This window comes from Prionailurus bengalensis, chromosome C2, assembly GCF_016509475.1.
Source record: "Prionailurus bengalensis isolate Pbe53 chromosome C2, Fcat_Pben_1.1_paternal_pri, whole genome shotgun sequence".
In the NCBI taxonomy this organism is placed as follows: Eukaryota; Metazoa; Chordata; class Mammalia; order Carnivora; family Felidae; genus Prionailurus; species Prionailurus bengalensis.
This window is the reverse complement of record NC_057350.1, coordinates 115,282,405-115,297,279: the sequence shown is the minus strand read 5'-3', so window position 1 is coordinate 115,297,279 and position 14,875 is coordinate 115,282,405. Positions and strand designations below refer to the sequence as shown.

The 14,875-nt window shown below is 39.7% G+C and overlaps 1 protein-coding gene across 1 annotated transcript in view; it reads right to left on the bottom strand.

Annotated features, from left to right (window-relative positions):
• The window catches only part of ANKUB1 (ankyrin repeat and ubiquitin domain containing 1), a 35,107-nt gene extending 21,665 nt beyond the window's left edge, over positions 1 to 13,442 (bottom strand). The window contains exons 1-2 of the mRNA XM_043595153.1: positions 12,645 to 13,442; positions 4,950 to 5,093 (exon numbers count right to left, since the gene is read on the bottom strand). Coding sequence (XP_043451088.1) covers positions 4,950 to 5,093; positions 12,645 to 12,734 — 234 coding nt within the window. The 5' untranslated portion in view covers positions 12,735 to 13,442. The remainder of the gene's footprint in view (positions 1 to 4,949; positions 5,094 to 12,644) is intronic.
• Between the last annotated feature and the right edge of the window lie 1,433 nt (positions 13,443 to 14,875).

Here is a 14,875-nt window from a genome sequence, read left to right as displayed (position 1 = left end):
TGACCCCAAGATCAAGAGTCACTTGCTTCTCCAACTGAGCCAGCCAGCCACCTCTCATTTGTAAATTCTACATTTTTAAGAAGCATATTTATACATTTTTTGTGTGTGTCAAGTATATTTAAAATCTAAAGTCACATATTATGTGTCTCCTGGATTTTGGTGTTTATATGTTGAGTGCCTTTCAACAGCTAAAGGTATAGTAACTTGAATCAATTTTAGGACTTGTAATATATTTTAAGCTTCTCCAACTTGTCTAATAGACATTTACTCAATACTACCACAATTAATCTGATCTCTTACCATAAAATAACATTCCAAGGATGCCCGAAAGGAATAACTAAGCTTTAACGCCATCCCTTGGTGAGTAGAAATATGGTGAGAGAAGGAGGCAGGGAACCCAGAAGGAGTGTCAGGGAGGCTGAGCCCACCTCACATGGTAGAAGGTATGACCTGTCAAAGATTTGCTTGTTAGCCCCCTTTGCAGTAGGTCCTGGACACGTGACCAGGATGCTCCTACTCAGGCCTACCCATCCAGCCCTACTTTGAATTAGGGGCCAGTAAGGCAGAGCAGGAGGAGATACAGGGAATCCTCTGTGGCAGTGGCAGATCTGAGGCATTGCTGCTGTGTCCAGGACCTGCTTCAAGGGCTTAGAGGTAGCCGAAGTGGTAGCTTTCCTGGACTAGTCCTAGGGCCTGATTAAGACATTGTTTTTGGCTCCATAATCTCTGAGCCTGATTCTTCAGTCTTCCTGTCAAGACTGTGAACTACCCAGTAGCCTTTCAATATGTTTATTTTCTGCTTCAATTGTCCAGGGTTTGTTTCTGCTGCTTGCAGCTAAGAACCCTGATGCTAGATAAGAAAATATAGGGCAAGGATGCAGGAGCACCTTGCCGTGAGGGTAGAGAGGGAGAGAGATGCCACAGTAAGGGAGGGAATCCAAACCCTGAAATGCATCTCAATACCTTGCTATAACATTTCTGATAACAATCATATACTGTCTTGTTAATTTTCACACTCTACCTCTCAAGGCCTTTGTCAACTTATTTATTCAACACCTATTTACAGAGAGCCTCATATGCCAGGTGCTATTCCAGGCAGTGGGTGCCAACAAAACTCAAGCAATAGTTTCCACAATAACACTGGGTGGAGTGAAGGGGGCAAGTGCGATAGCATTTCTGCATGTCTGACAACCTAGGCCTTTCCACTGCATCATGCCACAGTTTACCGGGTGAATGGGCAGCAATGAATGGGCAGGACTGACTCCTGTGTTAATAGAACTTGGATATATGTGCTATAGAAGGTAACATCTATGGTTTCTGTAGTTTTTTTCCCAAAGAAGAAAAAACTAATACAATGTTCCTTCCCCACTATTCTCATATCACCTCCTCATTCACTTTTCCAAATGGGTCTACATTACCATTAAAGGAGAAGGTGTAATACACAAGGAAGCTGGGAAATATATTGACTATTTAAAAAATGTATTTAAGAGCAGATCACCTCTTAATTTATCAGAAGTCTTTTCCTCTTTTCACACAAGCAAGCCTTGTAATTCACACAAAAATATAAGCACGATAAAGAAACCAAATGTTTTGGATTTGTTTCATAATATCTACTTGTAGTTTTTTGAAAAAGAAAGTTGTTTACTTGGCAAGTTTTTAAACTTTGCAAAAGCATTTGTTTCTCATCTTGGTATGTCTAAGTTGTACCAAAATAAATGAAGAGCCTCTAGCTTTTCGAGATTCTCAGAAGGTAAAACTAATTGTGTGAAGTACCATAGTTAAATAGGAAAGGTACTACTTAAAATTGTATACATCTAATTATGCAATAAAGCAACAACATGACTTAGAATGCAGCCTTGTGTTAGTTACTTAAGATAGATTAAACAGCACAGAACTGGTCTGACTGCATTCTCTGAGGCATGGGATATTTTCATCATGTATTTTTGTTGTTGTAAACCCATTTGGACTGTTATTATTCATACACAGTAAATGGTGTGGACTTTTGAAATAGGCCTGTTTTATCATCTAATCTAAACAGGAACTAAGGCAGGATAAAAACCAATATTTATGGCTTTTGCAGATAAATCTCTTCTTTCAGATTCAAGATACTGTTTTTCTCCTAAAACCAGTGATACGAACTTCTCTAAATGTGATTCTACTGGAGAAAGTGAAGATTAAGATCAGTAAGATTTCCATTGAACTTGAGAGTTTTTAATTAAACCCTATGTGCTGGCCAGTCCTGTGATGCATAATTAGCTTCTGCCTCTCTTGGGTAAACCCATTTTACCTCTCTACTCTTTTTTTTTTTTTTCCATTAGGAGTTTAAACTCCAGAGAAAGGTTTGAGTTCAGTGTGAAGACAGCTTGCATCACTGTGATAGATGATGCTTTATTGCCAGAATTTATAAAATATTTTTTGTAAGTAAAACTATGAAATGGATTGCATCGAGGGAGGGAAACTGAGGGGCCAAAGGTAGGAGGAAGACTTTTTACTGTATATATACTTTTTGTATCTTTTATCTATGTGAGTGTACTACCTGGTCAAAAATACATAAAAGGAAGAATTTTTTAAATAAGGAAAATAAAGCCAGTGCCAAGTTAAATAATAGTATTTTATTCATACTCTTAACACACATTGTCTACGTCCCTAAACAGCTGTGGCTCAATCCATCTCTTCCAGCCAGCTCAAATATTAGTAATAAACTTATACCACTATCTCCAGGTAAACAAACAACATATCTCAAACATCATTCTTGGCACTGGAAAATTCCAGGACATTTTAAAGAGTTTATCCTGTACATTACCAAAAACATAGTATATGAGCATATTTAAAGACATGAGGAAAGACATTTAAGAAATGAGATTGGGGAAAAAAAAGAAATGAGATGGAATTTAGTCTACCCAAAAGAGTATTATACTATAATTATTTTAGTGCAGAGGGAGAAAAGAAGTCAGAGTTATTTTTATTTATCTTTTTGGTAATTAAACAGTCTTCAAGAATATAACAATAACACATGAATAAATGCTCATAAAACATTAAAAACACATATACAGGGGCGCCTGGGTGGCGCAGTCGGTTAAGCGTCCGACTTCAGCCAGGTCACGATCTCGCACTCCGTGAGTTCGAGCCCCGCGTCGGGCTCTGGGCTGATGGCTCAGAGCCTGGAGCCTGTTTCCAATTCTGTGTCTCCCTCTTTCTCTGCCCCTCCCCCATTCATGCTCTGTCTCTCTCTGTCCCAAAAATAAATAAACGTTGAAAAAAAAAAACACATATACAAATATATTATTTTTATTTACATAAATGAGATCATACAATGTTTATTTTTCTGTGACCTGTTTTTACTACTTAGTAGTAAATATTTTATTTTTTATTTTTATTTTTATTTTTTTTTTAAGTTTTTAATGTTAATTTATTTTTGAGAAAGAGAGAGAGACAGAGTGCAAGCAGGGGAGGAGCAGAGAGAGAGGAGACACAGAATCTGAAGCAGGCTCCGGGCCTTGAGCTGTCAGCACAGAGCCCGACATGGAACAGTGAGATCATGACCTGAGCCGAAGTTGGATACTTAACCAACTGAGCCACCCAGGCGCCCCAGTAGTAAATATTCTAGAGTATTTTTTTTTAAACATAGACTCTCCACTTAGTCAATCAATAAAACATATTAAAAAACAAAAAGAATTAGCTTTGGCTATCATAAACATTTTTTAAGTGCTAAATATGAGAAAATTAGTGCCCCATTTAGCAGAGAATGTGTACTTATTTGCTTAGTTTCTTGAGGATCATGTTTTCATTTGGGGTAAAGAACTATTATTGAATCATATTTCTTCCCTAGAGATCAGCTCTTAAACTCTTTAGGCCACCTGTCTCTAAGAAATTGTCAGAAGTTAAGGATCCTCCACCCAGAAAATCTCCAGGCACATAATTTTGCTTATTTTGCAATTTTAGGGTTTTGTAAAGTGCTTAAGGACCCCCAATTAAGCACCACTAATTAAGGGCACTATAAATGGAAAAGGCTGTCTCTGGGGTATGTACACATAATTAACGAAGGGCTACTCTTGCTGGATTTGGATGTAGAAACTGCCCCTTCATTTAAAAAAATTTTTTTTTTAATTTTTAATGTTTATTTCTGAGAGAAAGAGAGACAGACAGTGCAAGTGGAGGAGAGGCAGAGAGAGAGAGGGAGACACAGAATCTGAAGCAGGTGCCAGGCTCTGAGCTGTCAGCACAGAGCCTGACGTGGGGCTCGAACCCACGAACTGTGAGATCATGAACTGAGCTGAAGTTGGACACTTGACTGAGCCATCCAGGTGCCCATCCCCCCCCCTTCATTCTTACAGTTACTGAGGATTTCTTCCTTTCCTCACTCCACTGCCCCTAATCCATTGTGGACCCATGGAAGTGATTGAATTTTCCTTCCACATCAATATTCCAGATCTACGCCTTGGCCTTATTCTGATATTTGTAAGTGGGTTGTTCTGGGGTGACTGTTTGGAGCAGCAACAAAGGGGATAGAGGAGGGAAGGGAGAAAAGGAGTAAACAAGGGGAACTCTATCCAGACTCCACACCTTATTTCCCCTTACAGCAGAAATAAGACCAGTTAGACAAATGAAAGACAGGAGAAGGCAAGAAAAGTTCTTCCTAAGTTATGAAATTACTTTTGTTGAATTATCCACACTTTACTCAAAATGAAGTAGGTATCTTGGAGAAATGCTATACTGGGGGCACCTGGGTGACTCAGTCGGTTAAGCTTCTGACTGTAGCTCAGGTCATGATCTCGCAGTCCGTGAGTTCGAGTCCCGCCTCGGGCTCTGTGCTAACAGCTCAGAACCTGGAGCCTGCTTCAGATTCTGTGTCTCCCTCTCTCTCTGCCCTTCCCCACTGATGCTATGTTTCTCTCTATCTCTCAAAAATAAGTAAACGTTAAAAAAAAATGTTATTCTGATCACCATACCTTAACAAAGCATTTGAGAGTTGAACAAAAAGATATTCCAACATCCGCAAGACTCCAGCTGTCCTTTAGGGCTGCTCCAGCATACATCAGCTCCAGATACCGCCTTCCTTGTTCATCTTCAGAGAGAGGAATGTGGAAATAATCCTTAAAAATCAATAGCACAAAGCGCGACTTAGCGTCTGGGAGGTCATAAGTTAACAGATCTGCTCGGAAAGCGGGAAGGCTGGAGGACAAAGGGAGGGAGAGCTGCTGAGCCCCCGGACGACAGAGCTCAGTTTGGTGGGGAACAAAGGCGCTCGCCAGCACCATCTCCCCCGCCCATCCCCCAGCCAAAATCCCAAAGAGAACCAGTTCCGGCCAGGGAACTTGCTCACTCCGCGCAAACACCCAACTCTGCGCTTCTGCGGAGCCAAACCTCCGGCAGCAGATCTGACTCCCTCCCGCTGCCACAGGGCCCCTCCTGAAGTGGATCACCTAAGGAGAAGTGATCTAAGCCTGCCCCTCCTGCCCCCGTGCACCTTGCCTACCCACCCCAGCTAATACGCCAGATCCCCAGTATCACAAGCCTGGCAGGGTGCAAGTAGCCCAGACGAGCCACACCACCCCACAGTGAATCCCGCCCCTAGGAGAGGGGAAGAGAAGGCACACACCAGTCCGACTGTGGCCCCAGCGGTGGGCTGGGGGCAGACATCAGGTCTGACTGCGGCCCCGCCCACCAACTCCAGTTATACACTACAGCACAGGGGAAGTGCCCTGCAGGTCCTCACCACTCCAGGGACTATCCAAAATGACCAAGCGGAAGAATTCCCCTCAGAAGAATCTCCAGGAAATAACAACAGCTAATGAGCTGATCAAAAAGGATTTAAATAATATAACAGAAAGTGAATTTAGAATAATAGTCATAAAATTAATCGCTGGACTTGAAAACAGTATACAGGACAGCAGAGAATCTCTTGCTACAGAGATCAAGGGACTAAGGAACAGTCACGAGGAGCTGAAAAACACTTTAAACGAAATGCATAACAAAATGGAAACCACCACAGCTCGGCTTGAAGAGGCAGAGGAGAGAATAGGTGAACTAGAAGATAAAGTTATGGAAAAAGAGGAAGCTGAGAAAAAGAGAGATAAAAAAATCCAGGAGTATGAGGGGAAAATTAGAGAACTAAGTGATACACTAAAAAGAAATAATATACGCATAATTGGTATCCCAGAGGAGGAAGAGAGAGGGAAAGGTGCTGAAGGGGTACTTGAAGAAATCATAGCTGAGAACTTCCCTGAACTGGGGAAGGAAAAAGGCATTGAAATCCAAGAGGCACAGAGAACTCCCTTCAGATGTAACTTGAATCGATCTTCTGCACGACATATCATAGTGAAACTGGCAAAATACAAGGATAAAGAGAAAATTCTGAAAGCAGCAAGGGGTAAACGTGCCCTCACATATAAAGGGAGACCTATAAGACTCGTGACTGATCTCTCTTTTGAAACTTGGCAGGCCAGAAAGAATTGGCACGAGATTTTCAGGGTGCTAGACAGAAAAAATATGCAGCCAAGAATCCTTTATCCAGCAAGTCTGTCATTTAGAATAGAAGGAGAGATAAAGGTCTTCCCAAACAAACAAAAACTGAAGGAATTTGTCACCACTAAACCAGCCCTACAAGAGATCCTAAGGGGGACCCTGTGAGACAAAGTCCCAGAGACATCACTACAAGCATAAAACATACAGACATCACAATGACTCTAAACCCGTATCTTTCTATAATAACACTGAATGTAAATGGATTAAATGCGCCAACCAAAAGACATAGGGTATCAGAATGGATAAAAAAACAAGACCCATCGATTTGCTGTCTACAAGAGACTCATTTTAGACCTGAGGACACCTTTAGATTGAGAGTGAGGGGATGGAGAACTATTTATCATGCGACTGGAAGCCAAAAGAAAGCTGGAGTAGCCATACTTATATCAGACAAACTAGACTTTAAATTAAAGGCTGTAACAAGAGATGAAGAAGGACATTATATAATAGTTACAGGGTCTATCCATCAGGAAGAGCTAACAATTATAAATGTCTATGCACCGAATACCAGAGCCCCCAAATATATAAAACAATTACTCATAAACATAAGCAACCTTATTGATAAGAATGTGGTAATTGCAGGGGACTTTAACACCCCACTTACAGAAATGGATAGATCATCTAGACACATGGTCAATAAAGAAACAAGGGCCCTGAATGAGACATTGGATCAGATGGACTTGACAGATATATTTAGAACTCTGCATCCCAAAGCAACAGAATATACTTTCTTCTCGAGTGCACATGGAACATTCTCCAAGATAGATCATATACTGGGTCACAAAACAGCCCTTCATAAGTTTACAAGAATTGAAATTATACCATGCTTACTTTCAGACCACAATGCTATGAAGCTTGAAATCAACCACAGGAAACAGTCTGGAAAACCTCCAAAAGCATGGAGGTTAAAGAACACCCTACTAACGAATGAGTGGGTCAACCAGGCAATTAGAGAAGAAATTAAAAAATATATGGAAACAAACGAAAATGAAAATACAACAATCCAAACGCTTTGGGACGCAGCAAAGGCAGTCCTGAGAGGAAAATACATTGCAATCCAGGCCTATCTCAAGAAACAAGAAAAATCCCAAATACAAAATCTAACAGCACACCTAAAGGAACTAGAAGCAGAACAGCAAAGGCAGCCTAAACCCAGCAGAAGAAGAGAAATAATAAAGATCAGAGCAGAAATAAACAATATAGAATCTAAAAAAACTGTAGAGCAGATCAACGAAACCAAGAGTTGGTTTTTTGAAAAAATAAACAAAATTGACAAACCTCTAGCCAGGCTTCTCAAAAAGAAAAGGGAGATGACCCAAATAGATAAAATCATGAATGAAAATGGAATTATTACAACCAATCCCTCAGAGATACAAACAATTATCAGGGAATACTATGAAAAATTATATGCCAACAAATTGGACAACCTGGAAGAAATGGACAAATTCCTGAACACCCACACTCTTCCAAAACTCAATCAGGAGGAAATAGAAAGCTTGAACAGACCCATAACCAGCAAAGAAATTGAATCGGTTATCAAAAATCTCCCAACAAATAAGAGTCCAGGACCAGATGGCTTCCCAGGGGAGTTCTACCAGACGTTTAAAGCAGAGATAATACCTATCCTTCTCAAGCTATTCCAAGAAATAGAAAGGGAAGGAAAACTTCCAGACTCATTCTATGAAGCCAGTATTACTTTGATTCCTAAACCAGACAGAGACCCAGTAAAAAAAGAGAACTACAGGCCAATATCCCTGATGAATATGGATGCAAAAATTCTCAATAAGATACTAGCAAATCGAATTCAACGGCATATAAAAAGAATTATTCACCATGATCAAGTGGGATTCATTCCTGGGATGCAGGGCTGGTTCAACATTCGCAAATCAATCAACGTGATACATCACATTAACAAAAAAAAAGAGAAGAACCATATGATCCTGTCAATCGATGCAGAAAAGGCCTTTGACAAAATCCAGCACCCTTTCTTAATAAAAACCCTTGAGAAAGTCGGGATAGAAGGAACATACTTAAAGATCATAAAAGCCATTTATGAAAAGCCCACAGCTAACATCATCCTCAACGGGGAAAAACTGAGAGCTTTTTCCCTGAGATCAGGAACACGACAAGGATGCCCACTCTCACCGCTGCTGTTTAACATAGTGCTGGAAGTTCTAGCATCAGCAATCAGACAACAAAAGGAAATCAAAGGCATCAAAATTGGCAAAGATGAAGTCAAGCTTTCGCTTTTTGCAGATGACATGATATTATACATGGAAAATCCGATAGACTCCACCAAAAGTCTGCTAGAACTGATACAGGAATTCAGCAAAGTTGCAGGATACAAAATCAATGTACAGAAATCAGTTGCATTCTTATACACTAACAATGAAGCAACAGAAAGACAAATAAAGAAACTGATCCCATTCACAATTGCACCAAGAAGCATAAAATACCTAGGAATAAATCTAACCAAAGATGTAAAGGATCTGTATGCTGAAAACTATAGAAAGCTTAGGAAGGAAATTGAAGAAGATTTAAAGAAATGGAAAGACATTCCCTGCTCATGGATTGGAAAAATAAATATTGTCAAAATGTCAATACTACCCAAAGCTATCTACACATTCAATGCAATCCCAATCAAAATTGCACCAGCATTCTTCTCGAAACTAGAACAAGCAATCCTAAAATTCATATGGAACCACAAAAGGCCCCGAATAGCCAAAGGAATTTTGAAGAAGAAGACCAAAGCAGGAGGCATCACAATCCCAGACTTTAGCCTCTACTACAAAGCTGTCATCATCAAGACAGCATGGTATTGGCACCAAAACAGACACATAGACCAATGGAATAGAATAGAAACCCCAGAACTAGACCCACAAACGTATGGCCAACTCATCTTTGACAAAGCAGGAAAGAACATCCAATGGAAAAAAGACAGCCTCTTTAACAAATGGTGCTGGGAGAACTGGACAGCAACATGCAGAAGGTTGAAACTAGACCACTTTCTCACACCATTCACAAAAATAAACTCAAAATGGATAAAGGACCTAAATGTGAGACAGGAAACCATCAAAACCTTAGAGGAGAAAGCAGGAAAAGACCTCTCTGACCTCAGCCGTAGCAATCTCTTACTCGACACATCCCCAAAGGCAAGGGAATTAAAAGCAAAAGTGAATTACTGGGACCTTATGAAGATAAAAAGCTTCTGCACAGCAAAGGAAACAACCAACAAAACTAAAAGGCAACCAACGGAATGGGAAAAGATATTCGCAAATGACATATCGGACAAAGGGCTAGTATCCAAAATCTATAAAGAGCTCACCAAACTCCACACCCGAAAAACAAATAACCCAGTGAAGAAATGGGCAGAAAACATGAATAGACACTTCTCTAAAGAAGACATCCGGATGGCCAACAGGCACATGAAAAGATGTTCAGCGTCGCTCCTCATCAGGGAAATACAAATCAAAACCACACTCAGGTATCACCTCACGCCAGTCAGAGTGGCCAAAATGAACAAATCAGGAGACTATAGATGCTGGAGAGGATGTGGAGAAACGGGAACCCTCTTGCACTGTTGGTGGGAATGCAAATTGGTGCAGCCGCTCTGGAAAGCAGTGTGGAGGTTCCTCAGAAAATTAAAAATAGACCTACCCTATGACCCAGCAATAGCACTGCTAGGAATTTATCCAAGGGATACAGGAGTACTGATGCATAGGGCCACTTGTACCCCAATGTTCATAGCAGCACTCTCAACAATAGCCAAATTATGGAAAGAGCCTAAATGTCCATCAACTGATGAATGGATAAAGAAATTGTGGTTTATATACACAATGGAATATTATGTGGCAATGAGAAAGAATGAAATATGGCCTTTTGTAGCAACGTGGATGGAACTGGAGAGTGTGATGCTAAGTGAAATAAGCCATACAGAGAAAGACAGATACCATATGTTTTCACTCTTAGGTGGATCCTGAGAAACTTAACGGGAACCCATGGGGGAGGGGAAGGAAAAAGAAAGAAAAAAGAGGTTAGAGTGGGAGAGAGCCAAAGCATAAGAGACTGTTAAAAACTGAGAACAAACTGAGGGTTGATGGGGGGTGGGAGGGAGGAGAGGGTGGGTGATGGGTATTGAGGAAGGCACCTTTTGGGATGAGCACTGGGTGTTGTATGGAAACCAATTTATCAATAAATTTCATAAAAAAAAAAAGTAAAATAAAAAGATTTAAAAAAATAAATAAATAAATAAATAAATAAATAAATAAAATATATTAAAAAAAATTCAATAGCACATTATCAAAGCAGTGTATCTCCACGTTACTAGACCCACAATATAATCTCTTTTCTTTTACGTTTTTTTCCCCCACTGAGAATTATAAAATTATTTTGGACAAAGGAAGAGGTATTAGACAGGAGCTCTTAACTTGGAGTCTAGAGACCTCCACAAAAGTTTACGGATAGAATTTAGTTCGGAAAAACTATGTTTTATTTTTACTAACTCTAAGTTAAACTGAGATTATATATATAGGCAAAAAACTACTGTGTATATAGGCAACAAACTAAAGAAACAGTGGTTGGCTATATCTGTGACTTTGTCACCAGTAGAAGTCATAGCTATTTTCATATCATGCTATAGTTGTTGCAGAAATCTCAAAATATTATACTGATCACTACTTTGAAATTACAAGTTATTAGATGCATTGCTAAAATTTGTCAATATGTTAAGTCCACCATATCACAAATTTGGTTTTTAAAAAAATATTTATTTATTTATTTATTTATTTATTTATTTATTTATTTATTTATTTATTTTGAGAGAGAGAGCGTGCATGCATGTGAACAGGGAAGGGACAGAGGGAGAGAGAGAGAATCTTAAGCAGACTGCATGCTCAGCATGAAGCCTGACACAGGGCTCGATCCCACAACCCCGAGATCATGACTTGAGCTGAAATCAAGAGTTGGACACTGAACCAACTGAGCCACCCAGGCACCCCACAAATTTGTTTTGTAATGTTTGAAAACCATATTTCAATATTGCTTGTTTCCTTTTCTTTGTATGTATTTTATTGTATGCATTTAAAGACATTCTGAGGGGGGCGCCTGGGTGGCTCAGTCGGCTGAGTGTCCGACTTCAGCTCAGGTCATGATCTCACGGTCCCTGAGTTCGAGCCCTGCATCGGGCTCTGTGCTGACAGCTCAGAGCCTGGAGCCTGCTTCGGATTCTCCGTCTCCCTTTCTCTCTGCCCCTCCCCCGTTCATGCTCTGCCTCTCTCTGTCTCAAAAATAAATAAACGTTAAAAAATTTAAAAAAAAAAGACATTCTGAGGAATCCATAGGCTTCATCAGACTGCCAAAGGATTCATGACATAGAAAGATTAAGACCCTCTGTGTTAGAAGATCAAGATTTCAGTAATCATAGTAATCTATTAAATATCATGTGACTGCGATTCAGTAAATGCTCCTCAGCAAATAGAAATGATCGTCTCGAAGTTAACTACTATCTGATGGTCAGGACCTAAACATTTGTCTTAAGTTCCCATTTTAGAGGGGATATTTCTAAAAATTTATAAGAGATACTGAATCCAAATTATTTCTTATCCTGGTTCTGTAATCATAAGTAAGATGGTCAGCCTCTCTGAGCTTCAGTTTCCCTGGTTGCAAAATGAGGCTATAGCTCAGAAGTTGTCTATAGTCCTCTCCACCTCAAAAATCTTTTGGATCTTTCTAGTTACTTGTTCACCAAATGGGCCATCTATCTGACAATTGGCATGCTCTACTTATATAGTTTAGAGTTAATGCCCTGTTTTTGTCCTTTTATGAAGAATTGCAATAATACTGCCTGGCCAGTGCACAACCCACACATTTCATAAAGAGAAGTCAAACTTTTTTTTTTTTCCTGAGAATTTACTGACTCAGTTTGCTTCCTGTCTAACAACTCCATGGTTACTATATCCTTATCAAACTGTTAGGTAAGCAAATAATGATATTTTCAAATAGTTTTAGTTCCCTGTTTGCTGGAAACGTACCTAATAGTATCTCTGCCCCATGTACAGTTTAAATTTATTGCATAGTTAAAATTAGTATACATCTTAGTGGCTTAGGGACAAAGCACATACCTTTATCATCAGCTTGACAGCCTCCACAGTTTCATCTGCTGAAACATCAAATGGTTCAAAAGATCCCTCAAAGGCTATGAAAATCCTCATTCTCTCAACAAACAAACAACCCTGCAACTTTTTTCAAAGAATTGGATAGCTGGAAAAATTCCAATTCACAATTAAGGATGAAAACGATGGCCAGAGGCAGCTGTTACTATCTAGCTTGAAAACTGAGTGGAGAGAATGTGAAGAGACAAGTCCTGCTGTATCAGTATTGGGTAACACAGCCAACAGCTGCATTGGAGGAAATGTCTCTCTATCAATGGCAGTCAACAGCCACCTTGTTCCGATATTACAGAAGCCAACGAACTTGACAATGGTTGGGGCAAGTGTGAACAAGATCAAACATGTAATACAGAAATGCCACACATAAATTACACTTTTGTGATGTGACCATCATTCACTGACTCTTGAATTTTTACTCAAGTGCAGCTGATTGAAGGACCCTTCAAAATAGATACGTGATTGGGATGTACTGGCAAGCAGTGAAGCATGTTTAAACAGAGTTGATTTTATTGAATGTGATAATCCTGAAAGTTCTCTGTAAATAACTCTGAGCTGATGCATTCTGGTTTCCTTAACAACTTTGTGTACTTGTTCCCTGGCAGTATTTCTAATCCCGCCATGGGGTACAGAACAATGCCCACTTGCACCAGGGAGATGAATGCAGAGGCAAATGACTGTGGTTTTCCCTTTGCATCTCTGTGTAATGGAATCTTTCCAATAGCAACACGATATAGTTGTATGTCTTTTAGTCCTTGCCTTCATGTTATTTAGAACAATTTACCGTTGTTATTTTCTTCAACTTCCCTTAGCATTGGTGGAAAATATTTCAAACTCTATTCAATAAATGAGAAAAGATATTAAGCACCATTTCTCAAGTTTATAGAGTAAGCCTTGTACTGGAACTTAATTCTAAGGCTCTCCCAGTATGATAAACTTGGTTTACTGCTGTTATGTCTGATTATTTGTGTATATAAATCTTGTCTTCTTCCTCCATTTCCTCCTCATCCACAGCAGAATCCTCATCTTGCATTGCTTTGTATTCTTAACAGCATTTAGCACAATGTGAGTCACATGATAGATGCTCCATAAATATTAACCTGTTAGTTGATTCCATTGTGATTTCCAACCTGAATTCCAACCATAAGAAATTTGAGAAAATGGAAAACATAAAAAGGGCAAAGGATTTAATTGCAAAACTAACTCTTTTTGCCTCATATTTTTCAAGTGTTGCAACATCATGATATTTTCTTATGTTGTCAACATTTTGATAAGAAGTTTATTAACATAGGCTGTAGTTCATGCTGTTTCAGTGTCTCCCCCCAAGCTGCTGTGTCTGTTGACTGGCGAAGGCTCATAGCTACACCCCCCTCTCTAAAGAATTGCCCTAAGTTGATGGGAGCTGCCTTGCCAAACAACTAGGCACCCCACCTTAATAACAGATGGCTAAGGGACTACAAAAGGCCTGCCTTCTCATCTTAGGGAGTGAAAACTCTGCAAAAGATTCTTGTAGACCAGACTATGGCTGGACTTTACCTGAGACTACATTCTTTCTCACTTTTTCTTCTTCCCAACTCTGCTGAATTCTCTCCCTTGCTAGTTTTTCTTGTGCACTCCCTCAGTAATTGATATGCATCCCAATCCCTGTCTCAGGCTCTGCTTCCAGAGAAACCAACCTAAGACATAGGATCTTAAAGAAGCATATGTACTTTAAGAAATCACAACCAAGTGCTTTGTAGCTTCCTGAAATACATGTGTATTTTTGTATGTTATAGTAGTCTTGCCTTTGGAGTAAATGCCCCGCTCAAAATTACGTCATTAAGTACTTACTCCTTACCTCTGTCGCCAGCAGTGATGTTTGTAATGTGACCCTTTTCTCATCATCAGTTATTTGGACCAGAATGGAACTGTCAGAATCCTTTCTTTTTGGCTGAAGGAAAATAAGAACTTGTGGTTTGATCTGTAACATGCAACTTAGTCACTGTGGGTAAATCATCTTCTTCCTCCAATGTGACTGAGTGGCAGAGAAATCTAAGAAGAAAGAATGAAACAGACATATGAAGACGAACACAGGACATAGAGAGCACTCCCATGGTTTCTGCTGCCCTTGAATTGTGAGACACTCTGTATTTATATAATACATTCCACCTATTTTGCTTAAGCATGCTCTAATTGGTTTCTGTCAC